This window comes from Salmo trutta, chromosome 1 (genome assembly GCF_901001165.1).
Source record: "Salmo trutta chromosome 1, fSalTru1.1, whole genome shotgun sequence".
In the NCBI taxonomy this organism is placed as follows: Eukaryota; Metazoa; Chordata; class Actinopteri; order Salmoniformes; family Salmonidae; genus Salmo; species Salmo trutta.
Window position 1 is genome coordinate 12142984 of NC_042957.1, and position 26376 is coordinate 12169359.

A 26376-nucleotide genomic window follows, 5' to 3' on the forward strand; every position below is an offset into this window, starting at 1 on the left:
TGCTGTAGCCTGTCAATTACAGGCCCCAAAACCCTACTGCTGTGTCAACAACAGGCCCCAAAACCCTACTGATGTAACCTGTCACAAACAGGCCCCAAAACCCTACTGCTGTAGTCTGTCAATAACAGGCCCCAAAACCCTACTGCTGTGGCCTGTCAATAACAGGCCCCAAAACCCTACTGATGTAACCTGTCAACAACAAGCCCCAAAACCCTACTGCTGTAGTCTGTCAATAACAGGCCCCAAAACCCTACTGCTGTAACCTGTCAATAACAGGCCCCAAAACCCTACTGATGTAACCTGTCAATAACAGGCCCCAAAACCCTACTGATGTAGCCTGTCAATAACAGGCCCCAAAACCCTACTGCTGTGTCAACAACAGGCCCCAAAACCCTACTGATGTAGCCTGTCAACAACAAGCCCCAAAACCCTGCTGCTGTAACCTGCCAACAACAAGCCCCAAAACCCTACTGTTGTAGTCTGTCAATAACAGGCCCCAAAACCCTAGTGCTGTAGCCTGTCAATAACAGGCCCCAAAACCCTGCTGATGTAACCTGTCAACAACAAGCCCGAAAACCCTACTGTTGTAGTCTGTCAATAACAGGCCCCAAAACCCTACTGCTGTAACCTGTCAACAACAGGCCCCAAAACCCTACTGATGTAACCTGTTAACAACAAGCCCCAAAACCCTACTGCTGTAGTCTGTCAATAACAGGCCCCAAAACCCTGCTGATGTAACCTGTCAACAACAAGCCCGAAAACCCTACTGTTGTAGTCTGTCAATAACAGGCCCCAAAACCCTACTGCTGTAGCCTGTCAATAACAGGGCCCAAAACCCTACTGCTGTAGCCTGTCAATTACAGGCCCCAAAACCCTACTGCTGTGTCAACAACAGGCCCCAAAACCCTACTGATGTAGCCTGTCAACAACAAGCCCCAAAACCCTACTGCTGTAGCCTGTCAATAACAGGCCCCAAAACCCTACTGATGTAACCTGTCAATAACAGGCCCCAAAACCCTACTGATGTAGCCTGTCAATAACAGGCCCCAAAACCCTACTGCTGTAGCCTGTCAATAACAGGCCCCAAAACCCTACTGATGTAGCCTGTCAACAACAAGCCCCAAAACCCTGCTGCTGTAACCTGCCAACAACAAGCCCCAAAACCCTACTGTTGTAGTCTGTCAATAACAGTCCCCAAAACCCTACTGATGTAGCCTGTCAACAACAGGCCCCAAAACCCTAGTGCTGTAGCCTGTCAATAACAGGCCCCAAAACCCTAGTGCTGTAGCCTGTCAATAACAGGCCCCAAAACCCTGCTTATGTAACCTGTCAACAACAAGCCCCAAAACCCTACTGTTGTAGTCTGTCAATAACAGGCCCCAAAACCCTACTGCTGTAGCCTGTCAATAACAGGCCCCAAAACCCTACTGCTGTGTCAACAACAGGCCCCAAAACCCTACTGATGTAGCCTGTCAACAACAAGCCCCAAAACCCTACTGCTGTAGCCTGTCAATAACAGGCCCCAAAACCCTACTGCTGTGTCAATAACAGGCCCCAAAACACTACTGATGTAGCCTGTCAACAACAGGCCCCAAAACCCTACTGCTGTAGCCTGTCAACAACAAGCCCCAAAACCCTACTGATGCAACCTGTCAACAACAGGCCCCAAAACCCTACTGCTGTAGCCTGTCAACAACAGGCCCCAAAACCCCACCGCTTTAGGCAGAGATCCTCACAGATAGTCTACATGAGATCAAGATTGTCTGCCACAGTGAAAGGAGAAGTAGACTGCGTACTATGGAAGAACTAATCATGTCTTTCTTTATCTCGCTCTCTCTCTATTATTCTCTCTCTCTATTATTCTCTCTCTCTCTCTCTCTCTCTCTCTCTCTCTGTAGATTCCTTTGTGTGACTCTACCATGGACCACATCCTCTGTTGCCTGCTGGTCCTGGGAACCGCAGTGTTGATGGCCCACGCATGCCCAAAGTACTGTGTGTGCCAGAACCTGTCCGAGTCCCTGGGGACCCTGTGTCCTTCCAAAGGCTTGCTCTTTGTCCCACTGGACATCGACCGGCGCACTGTGGAGCTCCGGCTGGGCGGAAACTACATCCTCCGCATCACCCAGCAGGACTTTGCCAACATGACCGACCTGGTGGACCTGACGCTCAGCCGCAACACCATCAGCTACATCCAGCCCTTCTCCTTCAGCGACCTGGAGACCCTGCGCTCCTTACACCTGGACAACAACCGCCTCATAGAGCTGGGTCCCGATGATCTCCGGGGCCTGGTCAACCTACAGCACCTCATCCTTAACAACAACCAGCTGGGGCACATCTCAGACCGGGCCTTGGAAGACCTGGCACCCTCCCTAGAGGATCTGGATCTGTCTTACAACAACCTGAGGAGCCTGCCCTGGGACTCAGTCAAGCTGATGGTCTCTCTCCACCAGTTGAGTCTTGACCATAACCTCCTGGACTTCATCCCTGAGGGGACCTTTACTGATCTAGAGAGACTGGCTCGCCTGGATCTCACCTCCAACCGACTGCAGAAGCTGCCCCCAGACCCCATCTTTGCCAGGGCCCAGGATTCAGTGATGATGACCACTCCCTACGCCCCCCAGCTGTCCCTTGGCATCGGTGGAAACCCCCTGCATTGTAACTGTGAGGTGCTGTGGCTGCGGCGGCTGGATAGGGACGATGATCAGGAGACATGCGCTTCCCCTTCCAACCTGAAGGGGCGCTACTTCTGGTATGTGAGGGAGGAGGAGTTTGTGTGCGAGCCACCCCTCATCACTCAGCACACCCACAGGATGCTGGTGCTGGAGGGCCAGATGGCCAGCCTGAGGTGCGAGGCCATTGGAGACCCCACCCCCACCATCCACTGGATGGCCCCCGACGACCGTGTCCTTGGCAACTCGTCCAGAACCGTCGTCTACGGCAACGGCACACTGGAGATTCTCATCACCACCTCCAAGGACTACGGTACCTTCACCTGCATCGCGGCCAATGTGGCTGGGGAGTCCACCGCCTCAGTGGATCTGTCAATCATCCAGCTGCCCCACCTCAGCAACGGCACCGGTCAGGCCTCACAGCCCAAGTCCCGCCTCTCGGACATCACCGGCACCACCAGGATAAGCAAGGGAGTTCCAAAGACCCCCCTGGAGAAAGTGGTCACTGTGTCAGAGGTGACGGCCATTTCAGCCTTGGTTAAGTGGACCGTCAGCAAGGCAGCGCCCAAGGTAAAGATGTACCAGCTCCAGTACAACTGTTCCGATGATGAAGTCCTCATCTACAGGTAACAAACCTTCATTTTCAGAGAAGTAGGAACATCGATAGCTTTGATCTATGAGGAAACAAAAGATGGAGGAGGCGCTCAATACAAGTGTTGTTTTAAGACTCCAGTCGACTTGTTTTGTTTACCTAAAGATAATGTCTCTCAGCTTTCACAAAAGCTGAATGATGAAGATGAATTGTGCAAACAGTAAATCATGCTGTTTACACTAAACAAAATACACAGTATCAATAACACTGCCATGTGTACAGAACCAGCAGCTTTCATACCCAGTTTTCCATAACAATATAGCCTACAATGGTGTTGTTAATCCTAAGTGATCCATCCATCATCCATTGTTTCTGTCTGTCCGTTGAATTGTTGGACAGCGAGACAACTCACTCTTCACTTTCCACAGACTTTTTTTTATCATCTGACGTTTCGGTCGCTAAGCATCAGCTCCATTATGCTAAGTAGGTCATAAATAAGGGAATTTCATTCCTAAGCTTAATGGATGGATATTCTGTCAATCCACTACAGCAGCTATTTGATGAGGCTGAAAGTGTATTACAGGAAGCTGATATATAGTATATTAGCACATCTCCAAACGACTGTGAAACCAGTTGGAAAGGAAATCCAATAATTTAATGCCATTTAAATTAGTTACTCTGTTAAAACCTAGAGAAAGGCAGATAATTTCAGCCATAGACTTTGAGAGTTGTACTGTAACACTTTAGTGACATATAGGTCTATATCTCATCAGACAGTATTTATTTCTGCTTATCATTACCACTACACTTGGCTATGATTGCTTTCCAGTTTATTATATACCATTTTTTTCAAAGGGATTGGAATGTAAATGAACTCTAACTCGTACTATACCTGCCATGAAAATAATGATATGTAGTCCTATAGTCAGTGTAGAGCTTTGTTATCGCATACAGTATGACTCTCCATTAGAACAACCAGTCCTTCTTCCTCTTCAAAACAAATCTGTAGAAAATCCTAAGTGTTTTCTCTTTTCTCTGACAAATCTGAATCACCAGGCGATAAAAGACGCTGGGCTCGGAGAACAATATAATAGTATATTTATTTACCCTATGGTTAGGGCAAGATCGAATATATACCCAGAATACGTTAAGCACATTATCTTCATCCATCAGGATTGTATAAGCAGCAATAGAAGCCAAAGAAGGTGCTATACGTGGACATAGTAATGGAAGTTATGTGTCAGACACGGACTTTCAGTAATATTTCAGTTCAATTGCAATGAGTCCCTCAGAGCAATCCTTTACCATGTAATGGTTTGATTGTACCATCCCATGTGATTTAATGCCTATGCTTCTGCTCGGCTTGACAATGTCTTTCAGAAATGATAGCAAGGTCCTGGGGCCACTATTTTTGGCTGTTAGCTGGAGTCACGGAGAGTGGGGGTGGATCCACGCTTCATACCTCTTGCATCACAGAGAAACGTGTTAGCTTTGGTATTTGGTGTTTTATTAGGATCCCCATTAGCTTTTGCGAAAACAGCAGCTACTCTTGCTGGGTCCACACAAAGCATGAAATATGACATAGTACAGAACATTAATAGACAAGAACAGCTCATGCACAGAACTACATGAATTTAAAAACGGCACACATAGCCTACATATCAATACATACACACATTATCTACGTCAAATAGGGGAGAGGCGCTGTGCCGTGAGGTGTTGCTTTATCGTTTTTTTAAAAACCAGGTTTGCTATTTATTTGAGCAATATATACATGTATAGTTCCATGCAATAATTTCTCTATGTAATACTGTAAGCTTTATTGAATTTTTTCTGGATTTGGGGACTGTGAAAAGACCCCTGGTGGCATGTCTGGTGGGGTAAGAGTGTGTGTCAGAGCTGTATGTAAGTTGACTATGTAAACAATTTGACATTTTTAACACATTCATGTTTTTTGTAAAAGAAGAAGTGATGCAGTCAGTCTCTCCTCAACTCTTAACCAAGAGAGACTGGCATGCATAATACTTATATTAGCCCTCTGGTTATAATTAAGAGGAAGACGTGCTGCTCTGTTCTGGGCCAGCTGCAGCTTAACTAGGTATTATTTTCAGCACTTGACCACATGACTGGACAATAATCAAGACAAGACAAAACTAGAGCCTGCAGGACTTTCTTGAGTGTGGTGTCCGAAAAGCATAGCATCTCTTTATTATGGACAGGCCTCCCCCATCTTTACAACCATTTAATATACACTGCTCAAAAAAATAAAGGGAACACTTAAACAACACAATGTAACTCCAAGTCAATCACACTTCTGTGAAATCAAACTGTCCACTTAGGAAGCAACACTGATTGACAATAAATTTCACATGCTGTTGTGCAAATGGAAATTATAGGCAATAAGCAAGACACCCCCAATAAAGGAGTGGTTCTGCAGGTGGAGACCACAGACCACTTCTCAGTTCCTATGCTTCCTGGCTGATGTTTAGGTCACTTTTGAATGCTGGCGGTGCTTTCACTCTAGTGGTAGCTGAGACGGAGTCTACAACCCACACAAGTGGCTCAGGTAGTGCAGCTCATCCAGGATGGCACATCAATGCGAGCTGTGGCAAGAAGGTTTGCTGTGTCTGTCAGCGTAGTGTCCAGAGCATGGAGGCGCTACCAGGAGACAGGCCAGTACATCAGGAGACGTGGAGGAGGCCGTAGGAGGGCAACAACCCAGCAGCAGGACCGCTACCTCTGCCTTTGTGCAAGGAGGAGCAGGAGGAGCACTGCCAGAGCCCTGCAAAATGACGTGCTCTTCACAGATGAAGCAAGTTCACACTGATCCTCCAACATGACCGGTTTGGCGGTGGGTCAGTCATGGTGTGGGGTGGCATTTCTTTGGGGGGCTGCACAGCCCTCCATGTGCTCGCCAGAGGTAGCCTGACTGCCATTAGGTACCGAGATGAGATTCTCAGACCCCTTGTGAGACCATATGCTGGTGCGGTTGGCCCTGGGTTCCTCCTAATGCAAGACAATGCTAGACCTCATGTGGCTGGAGTGTGTCAGCAGTTCCTGCAAGAGGAAGGCATTGATGCTATGGACTGGCCTGCCCGTTCCCCAGACCTGAATCCAATTGAGCACATCTGGGACATCATGTCTCGCTCCATCCACCAACGCCACGTTGCACCACAGACTGTCCAGGAGTTGGCGGATGCTTTAGTCCAGGTCTGGGAGGAGATCCCTCAGGAGACCATCCGCTACCTCATCAGGAGCATGCCCAGGTGTTGTAGGGAGGTCATACAGGCACGTGGAGGCCACACACACTACTGAGCCTCATTTTGACTTGTTTTAAGGACATTACATCAAAGTTGGATCAGACTGTAGTGTGATTTTCCACTTTAATTTTGAGTGTGACTCCAAATCCAGACCTCCATTGGTTGATAAATTGGATTTCCATTGATTATTTTTGTGTGATTTTGTTGTCAGTACATTCAACTATGTAAAGAAAAAAGTATTTAATAAGATTGTTTCTTTCATTCAGATCTAGGATGTGTTGTTTAAGTGTTCCCTTTATTTTTTTCAGCAGTGTATATGTTTTGACCATGACAATTTATATTATACGGTAACACCAAGTAGTTTAGTCTCCTCAACTTCTTCAACTGCCACACCATTCATTACCAGATTCAGCTGAGGTCTAGAACTTAGGGAATGATTTGTACCAAAATACAATGCTCTTAGTTTTAGATATGTTCAGGCCCAGTTTATTACTTGTCACGTCTGCTCCCGCTCTTCCCTTCCTCTGGCGCTTGAGGGCACCAGATTACCCTGCATCACACTCTCCTGCCATCCATCATGCACACCTGCCTTCCCTCGTCACTTGCATTCAGCGTTATTGGACTCACCTGGACTCACTTATCTCCTGTTCATTTCCTCCCCTATATTTGTCAGTTCCCTAGCTCTGTTCCCTGCTGCTTTATTGTATTGTTTTTGTCTTTAGTTTTAGTCTTTGAAGCTGTTCCTGTCTCGTCCCTGTCCGTTATTATTAAATGTTTACTCCCCGTACCTGCTTCATCCCTCCAGCGTCATTCCGCATGACAGAATGAAGCAGCCAACAAACGAAGCATCGGGGAGTACTGGCGTTCCGGTTGGAATGGTGGCAGCAGTTCTGGGTCGCCACCGACGGAACCGGGGATGCCTAGCCAGCTCGTCGGGCTTCCACGCCCTAGCTGGCTCAAGAGGTTTCCTGGCCCGGTTGGCTCGGATGGCTCACATCCCACGTCGGGCCTCAGCTGGATCGTCAGTTTTTGTTCACCCAGCCGGTCCAGGAGTGTTTTTTGTTTGTCTTGTGTTTTGTTGGTGACGTCGGGGTGGATTCCACTGCCGATGGAACCGGGATGCCTAAGCCAGCCCGTCAGGCTTTCACGCCCTGGCTGGCTCGAGAGGTTTTCCTGGCTCGGCGGCTTCCCATCCAACGTCACACTCCACGGGATCATCGGGCTTCCCTTCCCCTTCTGCTGTGGGATCGACAGGCGTCTTGCCTCAGCCGGATCGTCAGGCTCTCATGCCTCGGCCGGCTCGCCAGGCTCTCATGCTCCTGCCGGTTCGTCAGGTTTTCACGCTCCAACCGGCTTGCCCAGTGCCCATGTCTCGGCCGGTTCGCCCAGGCTGGACGCCGGGTGGTATCCCAAAAGGGAGAGGTACTGTCACGTCTGCTCCCGATCTTCCCTTCCTCTGGCGCTTGAGGGGGCCAGATTACCCTGCATCACACGCTCCTGCCATCCATCATGCACACCTGCCTTCCCTCATCACTTGCATTCAGCGTTATTGGACTCACCTGGACTCACTTATCTCCTGTTTATTTCCTCCCCTATATTTGTCAGTTCCCTAGCTCTGTTCCCTGCTGCTTCATTGTATTGTTTTTGTCTTTAGTTTTAGTCTTTGACGCTGTTCCTGTCTCGTCTCTGTCCATTATTATTAAATGTTTCCTCCCCGTACGTGCTTCGTCCCTCCAGCATCATTCCACGTGACATTACTGCCCACCCATTCCAAAACTGACTGCAGCTCCTTGTTAAGGGTTTCAGTGACTTCATTAGCTGTGGTTGCTGACACGTTCAGTACCAGTCAAACGTTTGGACACAGCTACTCATTACAGGGTTTTTCTTTATTTTTGCTATTTTCTATATTGTAGAATAATAGTGAAGACATAAAAACTATGAAATAACACATACGGAATCAGGTAGTAACCAAAATAATGTATTTATATTTATATTTGAGATTCTTCAAAGTAGCCACCCTTTGCCTCGATGACAGCTTTGCACATTCTTTGCATTCTCTCAACCAGCTTCATGAGGTGGTCACCTGGAATGCATTTCCATTAACAGGTGTGGAATTTATTCTCTTCTTAATGCATTCGAGCCAATCAGTTGTGTTGTGACAAGGTAGGGGTGTTATACAGAAGATAGCCCTATTTGGTAAAATACCAAGTCCATATTATGGAAAGAACAGTTCAAATAAGCATAGAAAAGTGATAGTCCATTACTTTAAGACATGAAGGTCAGTCAATCAGAAACATTTCAAGAACTTTGAAAGTTTCTTCAGGTGCAGTCGCAAAAACCATCAAGCGCTATGATGAAACTGGCTCTCATGAGGACCACCACCGCAGCCCAAATAAATGCTTCACTGATTTCAAGTAACAAACACATCTCAACATCAACTATTCAGAGGAGACTGTGTGAATCAACTACTAAAGGACACCAATAATAAGAAGAGACTTGCTTGGGCCAAGAAACACGAGTAATGGACATTAGTCCGGTGGTAATCTGTCCTTTGGTCTGATGAGTCCAAATTTTAGATTTTTGGTTCCAACCTCCGTGACTTTGTGAGATCAGCGTAGGTGAATGGATGATCTCTGCATGTGTGGTTCCCACCGTGAAGCATGGAGGAAGAGGTGTAATGGTGTGGGGGTGCTTTGCTGGTGAAGCTGTCAGTGATTTATTTAGAATTCAAGTCACACTTAACCAGCATGACTAACACAGCATTCTGCAGCGTTAGGCAAAGGGTGGCTACTTTGAATAATCTTAAATATAACATTTATTTTTATTTTTTTGTAACACTTTTTTGGTTACTACATGATTCCATATGTGTTATTTCATAGTTTTGATGTATTCACTATTATTCTACAATGTAGAAAATAGTAAAAATAAAGAAAAACCCTTGCGGTACACCACACCCTACGTGTTTAATAAGATAATTGTATGTTATATATAGGGGCATATAGCCTCCAGGGTAGAGTGTTGGGCCAGTAACCGAAAAGTTGGTTGTTTCTGATCCTGGAGCCGACAAGGTGAAAACTCATCATTGTGCCCTTGTACAAGGCACTTAACCCCAATTGCTGTACAATGGTGACTCTGCCCGTGCAAAAAAACACATTTCCATTACACACTTGTACTAGTGTTTGACAGCCAAATATAAGCACCCCCCAAATGATATACCCATTACTCTTTAGACAAAGTAGTGATCTTGCCCATCTAGAACCTTGCTCTGGACCCATTTGATATTTTATCTGTAGAACATATCCTTAGGCCAAGACATTAATACTTGATAATTTGGTCTTTAAATGTGTCTGATTTGGGTATGAGTGAACAGATAACATCCCATGTCAGTAATAACGTAATGAAATATTCCGGCATTCCACAAGGTTTAGAGAGTCTTTTTACAGAAATTAAATGGGATCTGCATTTGCATATTAATGGTGCGTTTAAGGCAGATAGTGATGCCGTCATCTTTATGATGAATAGTTTTATAGTGATCATAAGCTTTGGATTTAACAACCCTTATTGTAATCGTTGTGTGTATTGATGTGCTCGTAGGAGGATTATCTTTGAAAAGCCAAAGTTCTTCAAAAAATAGTTTACAAGCTCTGATATGCTTATTTATTCTTTGTAAAGGCAAAACATCACAAGACAAACCACTAACCAAACCTTGAGCTTAACAACACAAGCCAACACACTAACCAAACCTTGAGCTTAACAACACAAGCCAACATACTAACCAAACCTTGAGCTTAACAACACAAGCCAAAACACACGAACCAAACCTTGAGCTTAACAACACAAGCCAACATACTAACCAAACCTTGAGCTTAACAACACAAGCCAAAACACTAATCAAACCTTGAGCTTAACAACACAAGCCAAAACACTAATCAAACCTTGAGCTAATGCTGCAGTTGCACTGTTTGACACTCCCAAAGTTAGCTGTTTTTCTAAAATGAACTCATCCATTATAGTTACCATAGCAGGATGTTTTATGGCAGGATATATACTCAAGGGTATGGACACAGACACAGGCAAGCGTCAAGTTCCATTTAATCTCCCCACTACCGCTATAGTACAATTCAGCAGCATCTCCCAATAAATGCCCTAGCAGAGAGTGCAGAGCCCATTAGGGATTTTTGCTTATATAAGCATAATCACATTTCCCAGCACCCTGACATTTAGGCTGAATCAATGGAGCAAGAGACCCATTTGGCATGACCTTGTCTGTTATACAGAGAAAGAGGCCGCCTTAAGAAATCATACAGTCCTCCTGGGGGGAATTAGCCATGAAATACTTTAATGATTGTTGAGTGGGAGAAATGCTATAACCTGAAGTAATGATTTGTTTGTTTGTTTTCAGTTCTTTTTTCTTTCTTGCCAGTGAGGAAGTGTGTTGAAACTGTATCTGACAATAGCTTTTAAACTGTTTGGGAGGAAGAGGGTAGCTGTGGCTGATTGGTGCCTATCCCTATCCCCTTCCCCACTACTTTTCCTTCCCAGAAGCAATGTTTAAGAACTTGCATCCTCTCTCACTCTGATTAATGTTATGGCCTCATGTCGTCACTGGAAACGATTTAAAGCAATCTCCAAATTGCCTTTCGATGCCCAAAGGGTGTAGGGAAAAAAACGTGTATTCATTTCCCCATGATAAGCACAGCCAGACGTTTTTCCTGAGTTCCACTTTGTCCCGATGTATTTTAATTCAGCTGAATGAAACAGTCAACACAGACGGCCTGACATGAATCAGTCACAGGACAGAGCAGTGCCCGGCAAAATATTCACTAAGCACTGGAATTTCCCTCCCTCCCATGCCGATGCCAAGCAAGCAATTATCACTGTGTAATAGATTACATCCCCTGAGGACCAAAACATTAAATATGATCAACTTTTTATCAAATCAAATCAAATTCAAATCACATTTTTTTGGTCACATACACATGGTTAGCAGATGTTAATGCGAGTGTAGTGAAATGCTTGTGCTTCTAGTTCCAACCATGCAGTAATATCTAACAAGTAATCTAACAATTTTACAACAACTACCTTATACACACAAGTGTAAAGGAATGAATAAGAATATGTACATATAAATATATGGATGAGCGATGGCCGAACGGCATAGGCAAGATGCAGTAGATGGTATAGAGTACAGTATATACATATGAGATGAGTAATGTAGGGTATGTAAACATTATATAAAGAGGCATTGTTTAAAGTGACTAGTGATACATTTATTACATGCAATTTTAAATTATTAAAGTGGCTAGTGATTTGAGTCAGTATGTTGGCAGCAGCCACTAAATGTTAGTGATGGCTGTTCAACAGTCTGATGGCTTTGAGATAGAAGCTGTTTTTCAGCGTCTTGGTCCCAGCTTTGATGCACCTGTACTGACCTCGCCTTCTGGATGATAGCGGGGTGAACATGCAGTGGCTCGGGTCATTGTTGTCCTTGATGACCTTTTTGGCCTTCCTGTGACATCGGGTGGTGTAGGTGTCCTGGAGGGCAGGTAGTTTGCCCCCGGTGATGCGTTGTGCAGACCTCACTACCCTCTGGAGAGCCTTACGGTTGTTGGCAAAGCAGTTGCCGTACCAGGCGGTGATACAGCCCAACAGGATGCTCTCAATTGTGCATCTGTAAGCGTTTGTGAGTGTTCATCGTGACAAGCCAAATTTCTTCAGCCTCCTGAGGTTGAAGAGGCGCTGTTGCACCTTCTTCACCACGCTGTCTGTGTGGGTGGACCATTTCAGTTTGTCCGTGATGTGTACGCCGAGGAACTTAAAACTTTCCACCTTCTCCACTACTGTCCCGTTCGATGTGGATAGGGGGGTGCTCCCTCTGCTGTTTCCTGAAGTCCACGATCATCTCCTTTGTTTTGTTGACATTGAGTGTGAGGTTATTTTCCTGACACCACACTCCGAGGGCCCTCACCTCCTCCCTGTAGGCCATCTCGCTGTTGTTGGTAATAAAGCCTACCACTGTAGTGTCATCTGCAAACTTGATGATTGAGTTGGAGGCGTGCATGGCCATGCAGTCATGGGTGAACAGGGAGTACAGGAGAGGGCTGAGAACGCACTCTTGTGGGGCCCCAGTGTTGAGGATCAGCGGGGTGGATATGTTGTTTCCTACCCTCACCACCTGGGGCGTCCCGTCAGAAAGTCCAGGACCCAGTTGCACAGGGCGGGGTCGAGACCCAGGGTCTCGAGCTTAATGACGAGTTTGGAGGGTACTATGGTGTTAAATGCTGAGCTGTAGTCGATGAACAGCATTCTTACATAGGTATTCCTCTTGTCCAGATGGGTTAGGGCAGTGTGCATCGTGTTTGCGATTGCGTTGTCTGTAGACCTATTGGGGTAGTAAGCAAATTGGAGTGTGTCTAGGCTGTCAGGTAGGGTGGAGGTGATATGATCCTTGACTAGTCTCTCAAAGCACTTCATGATGACGGAAGTGAGTGCTACGGGGCAATAGTCGTTTAGCTCAGTTACCTTAGCATTCTTGGGAACAGGAACAATGGTGGCCCTCTTGAAGCATGTGGGAACAGCAGACTGGGATAGGGATTGATTGAATATGTCCGTTAACACACCAGCCAGCTGGTCTGCGCATGCTCTGAGGACGCGGCTTGGGATGTCGTCTGGACCGGCAGCCTTGCAAGGGTCAACACGTTTAAATGTTTTACTCACGTTGGCTACAGTGAAGGAGAGCCCGCAGGTTTTGGTAGCGGGCCGTGTCGGTGGCACTGTATTGTCCTCAAAGCGAGCAAAGAAGCTGTTTAGTTTGTCTGGGAGCAAGACATTGTGGTCCGCGACGGGGCTGGTTTTCTTTTTGTAGTCCGTGATTGCGAATGCTGCCATCAATCCACGGTTTCTGGTTGGGGAAGGTTTTAATAGTCGCTGTGGGTACAACATCACCGGTGCACTTGCTAATAAACTCACTCACCAAATCAGCGTATAATCAATGTTGTTGTTCGACACTATCTGGAACATATCCCAGTCCATGTGATCGCAGCAATCTTGAAGCGTGGATCAGATTGGTCGGACCAGCGTTGAACAGACCTGGACACGGGCGTTTCCTGTTTTAGTTTTTTTTGCATTATTTTGCATCTTTTGCTACAGTATTAGTGTGGAGTGAGTTATCAGAACACACAGAACAATGTGCAAGAAAAGGTATGGCATCATTGGTTATAGTTATTATCATATGGTCATATATCACTGGGTCTTTATGGCCAGTTTATCACATGGGTGTTGATGGCCAGCTTATCACATGGGTGTTTATTTCCAGCATACTACATGGGTGTGCATGGCCAGCTACTGTGACTGAATGATTGATGTTGTCGAACAGCTCCGAGCCAGTTCCCTGGACATACCTCGTCATGTTCTCAGACAGGTTCCTGCCTTATAAGCAGACTAAGACTCGCCTGAGCAACATAGGTATGTGAGGCTCTAGCTGTTACAGAAGCCTTTCAATCTTCTCCTTTTCCCTCTCTTTCCCTCTTTTTTCACTCTTTCCCTCTGTGTTCTGGTTATTTATTCTTCTCACATCTCCATGGCTCAGACATGGGGTAGAGCGTCTGTTTGCTGCAGCAGGACAGATGGTTTAGAGAGATAAAGCCAATTACAGCTGTCTGTCTGTTAGACTAGAACCTCAACCACAAAGAGACTTAACACTGGACAACTCCTCAGGAATGAACTTAAGAACACAGAAGCCCTGCTTTTCTTTCAGTGGAAATGACATAAAGAACACTCAAGCACAGTTTTGTATTGATATGAAATGTATGGTGTTAAGAAAGATGCATGTTAATAATAGCATTATCCTCCAAATCAATTAAATTGTATCAAATGTAGTAGGTTTTCACAGCTGACTTTCCCAGGTTTTCACAGATGTCCAACAATGATTATGCTGACTCGACTCAGTCATCACCATGTTTAACTCTTCCTCTCCGTTTCTATAGGATGATCCCAGCCTCCAGCCAAGCCTTCCTGGTGACCAACCTGGTGTCGGGGACCAAGTACGATTTGTGTGTCCTGGCCGCCTGGGACGACACCGCCACCACCCTGACGGCCACCAACGTGGTGGGCTGTGCCCAGTTCTTTACCCGCGATGACTACACACAGTGCCAGTCTCTCCACAGCCAGTTTCTGGGGGGCACCATGATCCTGGTGGTGGGTGGCATCATCGTGGCGACGCTACTCGTCTTCATCGTTATCCTGATGGTGCGCTACAAGGCCACCGATCATGAGGGGGGTGGCATCGGGGGGAGCGGCAAGCTGACCAGCGTTAGTGACACCCACTCACAGAACAATGGGGGCCGGCTGGGACAGAACGGCGTGCCCCTTCCCCTGCCCAAACCAAAGGCCAAAGTGACCCTCCAGGATGAGGTGGTGGAGTTTAAATGTGGTTCCCTCCAGAGCACCTCGTCCTCATCCTCGTCGGGGGACTCGGTGGTCGGGGAGGGTTCCTACAGCCCCAACAGCACCCTGGCCATTATGTGGAGGCAGGCTGCCCCCTCTAAGCCCAGGGCAAACCTGGATCACCTGCTGGGGGCCTTCAACTCCCTAGAGCTCCGGGGGGCCCAGGGCAGGGGAGACCTGGGGGAGCCCTCATCCAGCAGTAGCACTCCGGTGGCGGGTGGCGATAGGCCCCACACGGACAGAGAGCCCCTGCTGGGCCGGACAATGGACTCGCGGCTGAGCCGGCTGCTCATGCTGTCTCATGACTCCAAACCAAAAAGGAGCCAGTCGTTTGACATGGGGGACTGTATGGATACAGATCAACAAAGAGACCAAGCGATGGCCTCTAGCACCTCCACTGCCACCACGCCGGTGTGCAGTTACCCGCGGCGCATCAGCAACATCTGGACTAAGAGGAGCCTGTCTGTGAACGGCATGCTGCTACAGTGTGACGAGGAAGGGGATTTGGGGGGGAGCAAGGGGACCTTCGACAGCCAAGAGTGGGTCATGGAGAGTACCGTCTAGGAGAGATGAGGACTTGCTTTGTGTCTTCTAAAACACTGCCCCAGAGAGATAGCAATACGCCTCAGTTCTGATAGACCTCCAGGCTGGAGGAGAAGTCCATGCCTCCTCCCTCCTCGTCCTGCATGGAATTCATTCATGTTAATCTATTGTGGATCCTCCATTGTTGTGACAGATATGTACAAAGTTCCCCCAAGTGGGTAAGTCGGCTAATGACGCTTGGTGGATGGAGCTGATTCGTGGAGTGAGGTTGTTTTGTGTTTGTATGTGTGTGTTCTCTACATGGGGAGGGGGAATGCACAGTAATGGTCAACTACAAACTACAAGTAAGGCATGCAATGAAACCTAGGAAATGGGAAGCAGGCCTGATGTTCCTAAGGAGAGCCATGTTTCTCTGACACAAGGAACGTGAAACAAATCACTGTATTTGTTGACTTGTAAAATGGCATAACAGTGAAAGTCCCTCTTGTTACTGTTGCTGAGATGATGGGCCATGCATGGCCCTGGACTAATACTGCTGTAAGTGAATATGAAATATGTAATGAATTTAATGTTTTTACATGTTTTATTTTGCTGATCAAACACACATTGTCTAATACTGTTTTTCCCCTCTGAACACGACGGGGCTCTGACTTCAATATTTGCATAATGAAAAACCTCAATATACTGTCAGGTCCAAAATGATTGGCACCCTTGATAAAGATGAACTAAAAAGACTGCACAAAATAAATAATACAAATACTGAGCTATATTGTATGCAAAAAAAGGACATTATATTATTTTGTACTAATACATTTGCTCAGAGAAAGAGGTGACATCAAAATAGAGCTCTTTGGTTACGTACACCAGTGGTGGGTTTGGTGTCGAAAACTGAAGCATATGCATAAAAATACCTCATACCTCAGGTAAAATAAGATGATGCATCTTTGATGTTATGGGGCTATTTTGTATCCACTGGTCCTTTGGCCCTTGTTAAGGTCAACGGCATCGTGAACTTTACCAAATACCAGAAGATTGTAGCCAAAAACCTGGTTCCCTCTGCCAGGAGGCTGACACTTTGACATAACTGGATCTTCCAGCAAAACATCAAAATCTACAAAGAAATTGTTTATTGTCCACAAAATCAACATTTTGCAATGGCCATCTCAGCCTCCACTTGAACCCCATTGAAAACCTGCGGTTTGAATTGAAAAGCGCAGTCTATAAGCGCAGACGAAGGATGTCAAGGATCTGGAAAGATTCTGTATGGAGGAACGATCTAAGATCTCTCCCAATGTGTTCTCCAATCTCATAAAACATTTGAGAAAAAGGCTCAGTGCTGTTATCCTCGCAAGGGAGGGTGCTGTAGTACTAAAAACAGGGGTGACAATACATTTAATCCCTATCTTTCTTAGATTTGTTTTATTACTTATTAAACAAAAGCCCTTTCCCTGAGTGTAAAATAATATGATTTAAAAAAAAAAAAGTAGCATGCAGTTTGTATTATTTATTTTATACAGCCTTTTTTGTTCCTCTTTAACAAGGGTGCCAATAATTATGGACCTGACCGTATATCCATCCGCATTTTTTAATATCTGCAGAACCATTTTGTTTCTTAACCCATTCTGACTGAATGGTACTGTATATATATATATATATATATATATATAACCCATTCTGACTGAATGGTACTGTATGTATATATATATATATATATATGTACACTTTATATAGGCAATTTAGTTAATCATAAAAAATTTATATATGAAATGATTTCATGAAACCACTGTATTTGAATATTTTAACTTTGTATACAGAATGTTTATTTGAGGCTCCATTAAATAATGCCATATCTGGTTCCTATCAAGTTGTATTCATGTATAAAGCGAGCAAACAATTCATCCTCAAAACCATGAAATATTTTTTTTACGATAGCAATGTGAAATGGGTAAGGTCTTAAGTGAAAATGTAACTGTTATCGTGATGTCACATAAAAGGTTCATTAGAGGGGAGTCCTATAATTAGTTTCAGCAAAAGAACATGGCCCCTGTTGGCCTCCAAATCAATTAACCCAGTATAGAGCTAACAACCAGCAGGAGTTTACCCTCTCTTGCACAGAAAGATTAAGCCCTCAGAAAAACTGCAGCTCAACATGCTTAATCTTTGAGAGACAAGCATCCTTCTCCAATTCCAAGGAACATTTTTACTTTTTCATGTACACTACCATTGAAAAGTTTGGGGTCACTTAGAAATGTCCTTGTTTTTGAAAGAAAATCTAATTTGTTGTTCATTAAAATAATATAAAATTGATCAGAAATACAGTGTAGACATTGTTAATGTTGTAAATGACTATTGTAGCTGGAAACGGCTGATTTTTTATGGAATATCTACATATATCTGCGTAGAGGCCCATTATTAGCCAACATCACTCCTGTGTTCCAATGGAACATTGTTTTAGCTAATCCAAGTTTATCATTTTAAAAGTCTAATTGATCATTGGAAAACCCTTTTGCAATTATGTTAGCACAGCTGAAAACTGTCGTTCTGATTAAAGAAGCAATAAAACTGGCCTTTTTTAGACTAGTTGAGTATCTGGAGCATCAGCATTTGTGGGTTTAATTACAGGCTCAAAATAGCCAGAAACAAAAACCTTTCTGCTGAACCTCGTCAGTATTTTCTTGTTCTGAGAAATGAAGGCTATTCCATGCAAGAAATTGCCAAGAAACTGAAGATCTCATACAACTCTGTGTACTACTCCCTTCACAGAACAGCGCAAACTGTCTCTAACCAGAATAGAAAGAGGAGTGGGAGGCCCCGGTGCACAACTGAGCAAGAGGACAAGTACATTAGAGTGTCTAGTTTGAGAAACTGACGCCTCACAAGTCCTCAACTGGCGGCTTCATTAAATAGTACCCGCAAAACACCAGTCACAGTGAAGAGGCGACTCCGGGATGCTGGCCTTCTAGGCAGAGTTCCTTTGTCCAGTGTCTGTGTTCTTTTGCCCATCTTAATCTTTTCTTTTCATTGGCCAGTCTGAGATATGGCTTTTTCTTTGCAACTCTGCCTGGAAGGCCAGCATCCCGGAGTCGCATCTTCACTGTTGACGCTGAGACTGGTGTTTTGCGGGTACTATTTAATGAGGCTGCAAGTTGAGGACATGTGAGGCGTCTGTTTCTCAAACTTGACACTACTGTACTTGTCTACTGTACTTGTCCTCTTGCTCAGTTGTGCACTGCGGCCTCCCACTCCTCTATTCTATTCTGGTTAGAGACAGTTTGCGCTGTTCTGTGAAGGGAGTAGTACACAGCGTTGGCAATTTATCGCATGGAATAGCCTTTATTTCTCAGAACAAGAATAGACTGATGAGTTTCAGCAGAAAGGCCTTTGTTTTTGGCCATTTTGAGCTTGTAATCGAACCCACAAATGCTGATGCTCCAGATACTGAACTGGTCTAAAGAAGGCCAGTTTTATTGCTTCTTTAATCTGCACAACAGTTTTCAGCTGTGATAACATAATTGCAAAAGGGTTTTCTAGTGATCATTTAGCCTTTTAAAATGGTAAACTTGGATTAGCTAACACAACGTGCCATTGGAACACAGGATTGATGTTGGCTGATAATGGGCCTCTGTACGCCTAGGTAGATATTCCATAAAAAACCTGCCGTTTCCAGCTACAATAGTGAGTTACAACATTAGCAATGTCTACACTGTATTTTTGATCAATTTGATGTTATTTTAATGGACAAAAAATGTGCTTTGGTTTCAATAACAAGGACATTTCTAAGTGACCCCAAGCTTTTGAACGGTAGTGTACTTAGATACACTTACCTGTGTAATGTATCTGGATCTCATCACCTAAAATGTTTGACATTTGAGGGTAAGCAAAAACCTTGCCTCCCTCACCAGTTATTGGCATGAGAAATGTACTGGAAATTCATAGTAAACTGTCTGTGTCTAGGAATTATCAAACTTGATTTTCTTTTGTTTGGTAGCATAAATTGACAGGTACCATAAATGTACAGTGCAAAATGGCTCTCAACTATGCTGAAGTTGTTGGCTTTTCTGTAACGTGTACAACTTGCATGTTTACCGAGGACTAACTCATGGGCCCGTTAAGAACCTTATACGCTATCTGTCTTTCCTCACATTGTGTTGTCTGAATTACTTTTTTGTGACATTCTGGATCAACTGCATCTGTACATTGACTCTGTATATTGACTTTTTATATATATAATTGATGGAGAATGAACAAAAGCTGTACACTAGTGTCTTTATTTTCTTGGTAGGCATATAGAAATAAAGAGGTGCCTCACTGTATATTTACAGTATAACCATTTATATTTCTCATTTGGAGTTGTAGACAATGTTTCTGTGGTCAAACATATTGTTTTTTGCTACAAAAATATAAAAAAATCTAGATAATCTGAGCATTCGTGTTTTGTCAGACCCTTATTATAAGACGTGGTAATGTGCAACATTTGTCATGTAATTGTATTGCATTGTTCAGCAATGATCTTCTATTGTCAGCCTCTGGTAGGTCTGGGGTAAACAGTAAGTAGATCTGTATGAAGCAGCTCTGAGGAGATCATGGATTTCTGGGAATTTCAGCATTCCAGAACCAATGTGGATTTCAGCGGTCCGGAATCCCGGAGACTACCTCAGCATCACATGTCACACCACTAATTGGCCTGACTGACGTCCAATTCTGAGAAAAAAAACTAATGGGTTACCCCGCATTAACCTGCCCTGGACTCCTTACGTCATAGCATAGCCGGATAAGGGGAAGTCTCCTAACACCCTGTGTTGACGATCTTATTCACATGCCTCCTAGATATCCACTTAGCTCCTGCATGCATTTTAAAATGGGTTTGTGCAGGGGAAGAGTTGGAGGCAAGTAGGGGCATAAATGAGCTTAACCAGGGGAGATCATGTGGTTAGAGGTGGAGTGAGGTGTATAAAGCCCTTTTTAAGCCAAAGCAGAGTGCACACTGGGTCGTATTTGTTAGGCACCAAGATGAAGATTATGGACTGAAACACGGAACTACCACCTGAACTTGTCCGATAAGAAACACTCATTCTTGCTTTCCGTTGCAAATTGTTTTGTTATGGTGTGCCCGAATGAATATGACCCTGCCCACTGGGCAAAAACTTTTGAATCAACATAGTTTCCATGTGATTTCAGCAAAAAAATGTATGTGTGATGACATTGAATCAACTTGGAAAACTGATTGGATTTGGTGTGTGTGTGTCTGCATGGACCCTATTGGGGGAATGTGCATGTGAGGGATATTTAAGGGGTGTGAGACGCTCTGTGCTGGGTGAGAAAGATGGTGATGGTGGCTGGTGGGTGGCATGGTGGGTAGAGCAGAGTGCTGGCTCAGTGTGGAGGAGGCACAGCTTGCTTGGCAGGCTGCCCATGGCTCAGACCCTCCCCGCCACATCCATATTGAGGCGCTGCAGCAGCAGAGGACAGGATAGGATAGGAGGCTGTCAGTCTCAGTAATTCAATGTGATTCAAAACGCAGCATCATATGATACAAAATGCATCATACGGGGATGATTTCTGCTTTTTGAAAGTTACTTATCTTGACAACTTGATTGCTGACAAGCAAAACATTTTGAGAATATGTCAACAATGGCCTAATGAAACAAATACAAATACCAAAAGTTTTCCTTTAAGGATTCTCGTTGATTGCAATGCCTTAATGCAATAGAAACACTTAATGATTTACCCATCATCAATTACCAATGGGTTTTAACTTATTGTAATGACCTCGAAAGATCATAAATAAGAGAATGTCCACAACATTTCTTGAGTTTTTTATGAATTGAATGGTTTATTGACCCAGAACGAGCACAGGCTACTGTCTGGCCGTAACCTATGCCAAATAAATACGACATAACAATATCAGGTATTCAATTCACTGTCAGGACCTAGATAAAGGGATAACAATGCAAGCATGGAAATATACCAGGCATGAAGTGCCCAGCCCCTTCCCAGCCTGTCCGCTGTTCCACCAACCAGTGTCTTTATTTTCTTGGTAGGCATTTAGAAATAAAGCAGTGTCTCACTGTATATTTACAGTATAACCATGTATATTTCGCACCTGGATTTGTAGACAATGTTTCTGCTGTCCAAAATATTGTGTTTCGCTACAAAAATATTTTAAAAAATGTAGATATTCTGAAACTTTCGTGTTTTGTCAGACCCTTATTATAAGACGTGGTAATGTGCAACATTTGTCATGTAATTGTATTGCATTGTTCAGCAATGATCTTCTATTGTCAGCCTCTGGTAGGTCTGGGGTAAACAGTAAGTAGATCTGTATGAAGCAGCTCTGAGGAGATCATGGATTTCTGGGAATTTCAGCGTTCCGGAATCCCGGAGACTACCTCAGCATCACATGTCAGACCACTAATTGGCCTGACTGACGTCCAATTCGGAGAAAAAAAACGAATGGGTTACCCCGCATTAACCTGCCCTGGACTCCTTACGTCATAGCATAGCCGGACTAGGATAAGGGGAAGTCTCCTAACACCCTGTGTTGACGATCTTATTCACATGCCTCCTAGATATCCATTTAGCTCCTGCATGCATTTTAAAATGGGTTTGTGGAGGGGAAGAGTTGGAGGCAAGTAGGGGCATAAATGAGCTTAACCAGGGGAGATCATGTGGTTAGAGGTGGAGTGAGGTGTATAAAGCCCTTTTTAAGCCAAAGCAGAGTGCACACTGGGTTGTATTTGTTAGGCACCAAGATGAAGATTATGGACTGAAACACAGAACTACCACCTGAACTTGTCCGATAAGAAACACTCATTCTTGCTTTCCGTTGCAAATTGTTTTGTTATGGTGTGCCCGAATGAATATGACCCTGCCCACTGGGCAAAAACTTTTGAATCAACGTAGTTTCCACGTGATTTCAACAAAAAAATGTATGTGTGATGACATTGAATCAACTTGGAAAACTGATTGGATTTGGTGTGTGTGTGTCTGCATGGACCCTATTGGGGGAACATGCATGTGAGGGATATTTAAGGGGTGTGAGACGCTCTGTGCTGGGTGAGAAAGATGGTGATGGTGGCTGGTGGGTGGCATGGTGGGTAGAGCAGAGGAGAGGTAATAGTGCATAGTGCTGGCTCAGTGTGGAGGAGGCACAGCTTGCTTGGCAGGCTGCCCATGGCTCAGACCCTCCCCGCCACATCCATATAGAGGCGCTGCAGCAGCAGAGGACAGGATAGGATAGGAGGCTGTCAGTCTCTGTAATTCAATGTGATTCAAAGCGCAGCATCATATGATACAAAATGCATCATACGGGGATGATTTCTGCATTTGGAAAGTTACATATCTTGAAAACTTGTTGCTGACAAGCAAAACATGTTGAGACTATGTCAACAATGGCCTAATGAAACAAATACAAATACCAAAAGTTTTCCTTTAAGGATTCTCGTTGATTGCAATGCCTTAATTCAGTCTAAACATTCAATGATTTACCCATCATCAATTACCATATTATTTTAATGACCTCGAAAGATCATAAATGAGAGAATGTCCACAACATTTCTTGAGTTTTTTATGAATTGAATGGTTTATTGACCCAGAACGAGCACAGGCTACTGTCTGGCCGTAACCTATGCCAAATAAATATGACCTAACAATATCAGGTATTCAATTCACTGTCAGGACCTAGAAAAAGGGATAACAATGCAAGCATGGAAATATACCAGACATGAAGTGCCCAGCCCCTTCCCAGCCCGCCCGCTGTTCCACCAACCACATGGACGCCTGGCACTGACACATTCCAGGCATTCCCTTCATCGAACCCCGCCTAAACCAGCGCTAACTGATAAACGTGCCCTAATAACCACACAACAACACAACAACGCAGGCATATATAGTGCATTTGGAAAGTATTCAGACCCCTTGACTTTTTCCCCCCAAAATTACGACACAGCCTTATTCTAAAAATGATTAAATTGTTGTTTTTTTCTGATCAATATATACAAAATACAAAATATCACATGATGACAAAGCAACAACAAGTTTTTGCAAGTGTATTAAAAATAAAAACGGAAATGTTACGTTTACATAAGTATTCAGAGCCTTTACTCAGTACTTTGCTGAAGCACCTTTGGCAGCGAATACACCTCGAGTCTTCTTGGGTATGGCGCTTCAAGCTTGGCACACCTGTATTTGGGGACTTTCTCACATTCTTCTCTGCAGATCCTCTCAAGCTCTGTTAGGTTGAATGGGGAGTGTCACTGCACAGCCCTAGCTGGGCCACTCAAGGAGATTCAGAGACATGTCCCGAAGCCACTCCTGCATTGTCTTGGCTGCGTGCTTAGGGTCGTTGTCCTGTTGGAAGGTGAACCTTCGCCCCAGTCTGAGGTCCTGAGCACTCTGGAGCAGGTTTTCATCAAGGATCTCTCTGTACTTTGCTCCGTTCATATTTCCCTCGATCCTAACTAGTCTCCCAATCCCGGTCGCTAAAAAACATCCCCACGTTATGATGAAGCCACCACCATGCTTCACAGCAGGGATGGTGCTAGGTTTCCTCCAGTCGTGATGCTTGGTATTCAGGCCAAAGAGTTTAATCTTGGTTTCATTAGACCAGAGAACATTGTTTCTCATGGTCTGAGAGGTTTTAGGTGCTTTTGGCAAACTCCAAGTGAGCTGTCATGTGCCTTTTACTGAGGAGTAGCTTCCGTCTGGCCATTCTACCATAAAGGCCTGACTGGTCGAGTGCTGCAGAGATCGTTGTCCTTCTGGAAGTTTCTCCCATCTCCGCAGAGGAACTCTGCAGCTCTGTCAGAGTGACCATCGGGTTCTTGTCACCTCCCTGACCAGGGCCCTTCTCCCCCCCATTGCTCAGTTTGGCTGGGCGGCCAGCTCTAGGAAGATGGCCACTGTGTTCTTGGGGACCTTCAATGCTGCACAAATCCTGTCTCGGAGCTCTACGGACAATTCCTTCATGGCACTGTCAACCGTGCAACCTTATATAGACAGGTGTGTGCCTTTCCAAATCATGTCCAATCCATTGAATTTACAACAGGTGGACTCCAGTCAAGTTGTAGAAACATCTCAAGGATGGTCAATGGAAACAGAATGCACCTGAGCTCAATTTCGACCTCATAGCAAAGGGTCTGAATACTTACATGTATAAGGTATTTTGTTTTTTTATTTGTAATGAATATTAATAAATAAACAGTTTGTCGCTTTGTTATTATTGAGGTATTGTGTGCAGATTGATGACATTATTTTAGTATCAAATTAAGAATAAGGCTGTAACATAACAAAATGTGGAAAAAGTTAAGTGGTCAGAATACTTGTAACTGTCCAAATGGGTCGCCACTAAGGTTAAAGTGGAAACTTGGTGTTTTTTACTGATTCTAAGTGCAAAAAATAATATTTGATGGGTTGCATGGATACACTTGTGTTGTGCCTATATGACCAGTGTTCTACACAAACACCCATTCTCTTCATCTCTAAAACTTTATGAAATAGAACATAGTCAACAAATAAATGTTGCAGTATTTACAATTGCATAAACGACTTACCACGAACTTACGACCTCAAAACCAAACAAGTGCATGAGATGTTTCTTCCTGGAACCTTTCAGAAGTGTGTCCTTACTGCACCAAATAATCAGGGTCATCTTGACTCGTGTGGATTATTTACTTGGTCGTGTGGCTGTTCTTCCAGGGTTGCCATAACTGAAACATGAATCCCGAGGTGGAGAGTATTGGTGTACTGGAGCCATGGGAAGTGCCAGGGGGAATGGAACCCATTGGCTGAAACCTTCCACTTAGCCATTAGGGTCTTATTGAGCATTGACAACATGATGTCTAGCATAGGAAAAGGTTGATCTATTTAACATAACTCTAGAGAGCACCACACACAGACTATATGTTTTCCATATTTGATTATGCCTGTATTTTGTATAATTTACAACTGAAGTTACAGTGAAGTTACAGTTACAGAATACTGATGAGGTAAAAGTGAATAGGTAGGTGCCTTTATTAAAATGAGTGAGCTTTAAAGAACATTCAGATATGCATAGATAGACACCTATGTGATGTGCAGAAGTGGTCAACATCCCACATAATACAGTAGTGCCTCCCTGTGGTTGTAAGTTACCTGTACAGATTGTTGAAATACAGTAGAATCATTTGCCAAGTACATTTACACATACTCAGACTTCTACTTGGTGATATGGTACTGCTAGTGATAGACAACGTTTATAGACAGAATACAGACAGATGAATGTACATACATTGTATACAAATAGGTAGAGTGAACATAAGAGAATGAGCAGTGGATCTGGAGTGGATAACTGGAGGTTGAAAGTTACAAGGACCTCAGTAACCTCTGAGGCAGATAAAGTAAAACCAAAAGTCAACAAAATGACAGATGTCTGTGAACAAAGATGAAAATGGACATCATGCTAATATTAGCTCAATGAATTTTTCTACAGTAAGCTCTTGAGTGAGACTGCCCCGTCCAAGTTGAATATATTTACAATAGGTCTATAGAAACAGGCGAAGGACCTACAAACAGGATATGTAAATTGAGGACGTTATCCAATCACATTTTTGACTGGTCAACAGAGTTGTTCTTCACATTGGTCGACAGATTCATGTCCCAAGGAAATTCATACACCACATAGTGAAATGGGGGTATGTCTTTTGGGCTCCCGAGTGGTGCAGCTGTCTAAGGCCCTGCATCTCAGTGCTTGAGGCATCACTACAGACACCCTGGTTCAAATCCAGGCTGTATCTCAACCAGCTGTGATTGGGAGTCCCATAGGGTGGTGCACAATTGGCCCAGCGCTGTCTGGGTTTGGCCATTGTAGGCCGTGAATGAGAATTTGTTC

At 44.4% G+C, this 26376-nt stretch overlaps 1 protein-coding gene across 1 annotated transcript in view; it reads left to right on the top strand.

Annotated features, from left to right (window-relative positions):
• The window catches only part of LOC115162214 (leucine-rich repeat and fibronectin type-III domain-containing protein 2-like), a 131578-nt gene extending 114586 nt beyond the window's left edge, over positions 1-16992 (top strand). The window contains exons 4-5 of the mRNA XM_029713345.1: positions 1899-3295; positions 14507-16992. Coding sequence (XP_029569205.1) covers positions 1920-3295; positions 14507-15530 — 2400 coding nt within the window. The 5' untranslated portion in view covers positions 1899-1919 and the 3' untranslated portion in view covers positions 15531-16992. The remainder of the gene's footprint in view (positions 1-1898; positions 3296-14506) is intronic.
• Positions 16993-26376: the final 9384 nt, after the last annotated feature.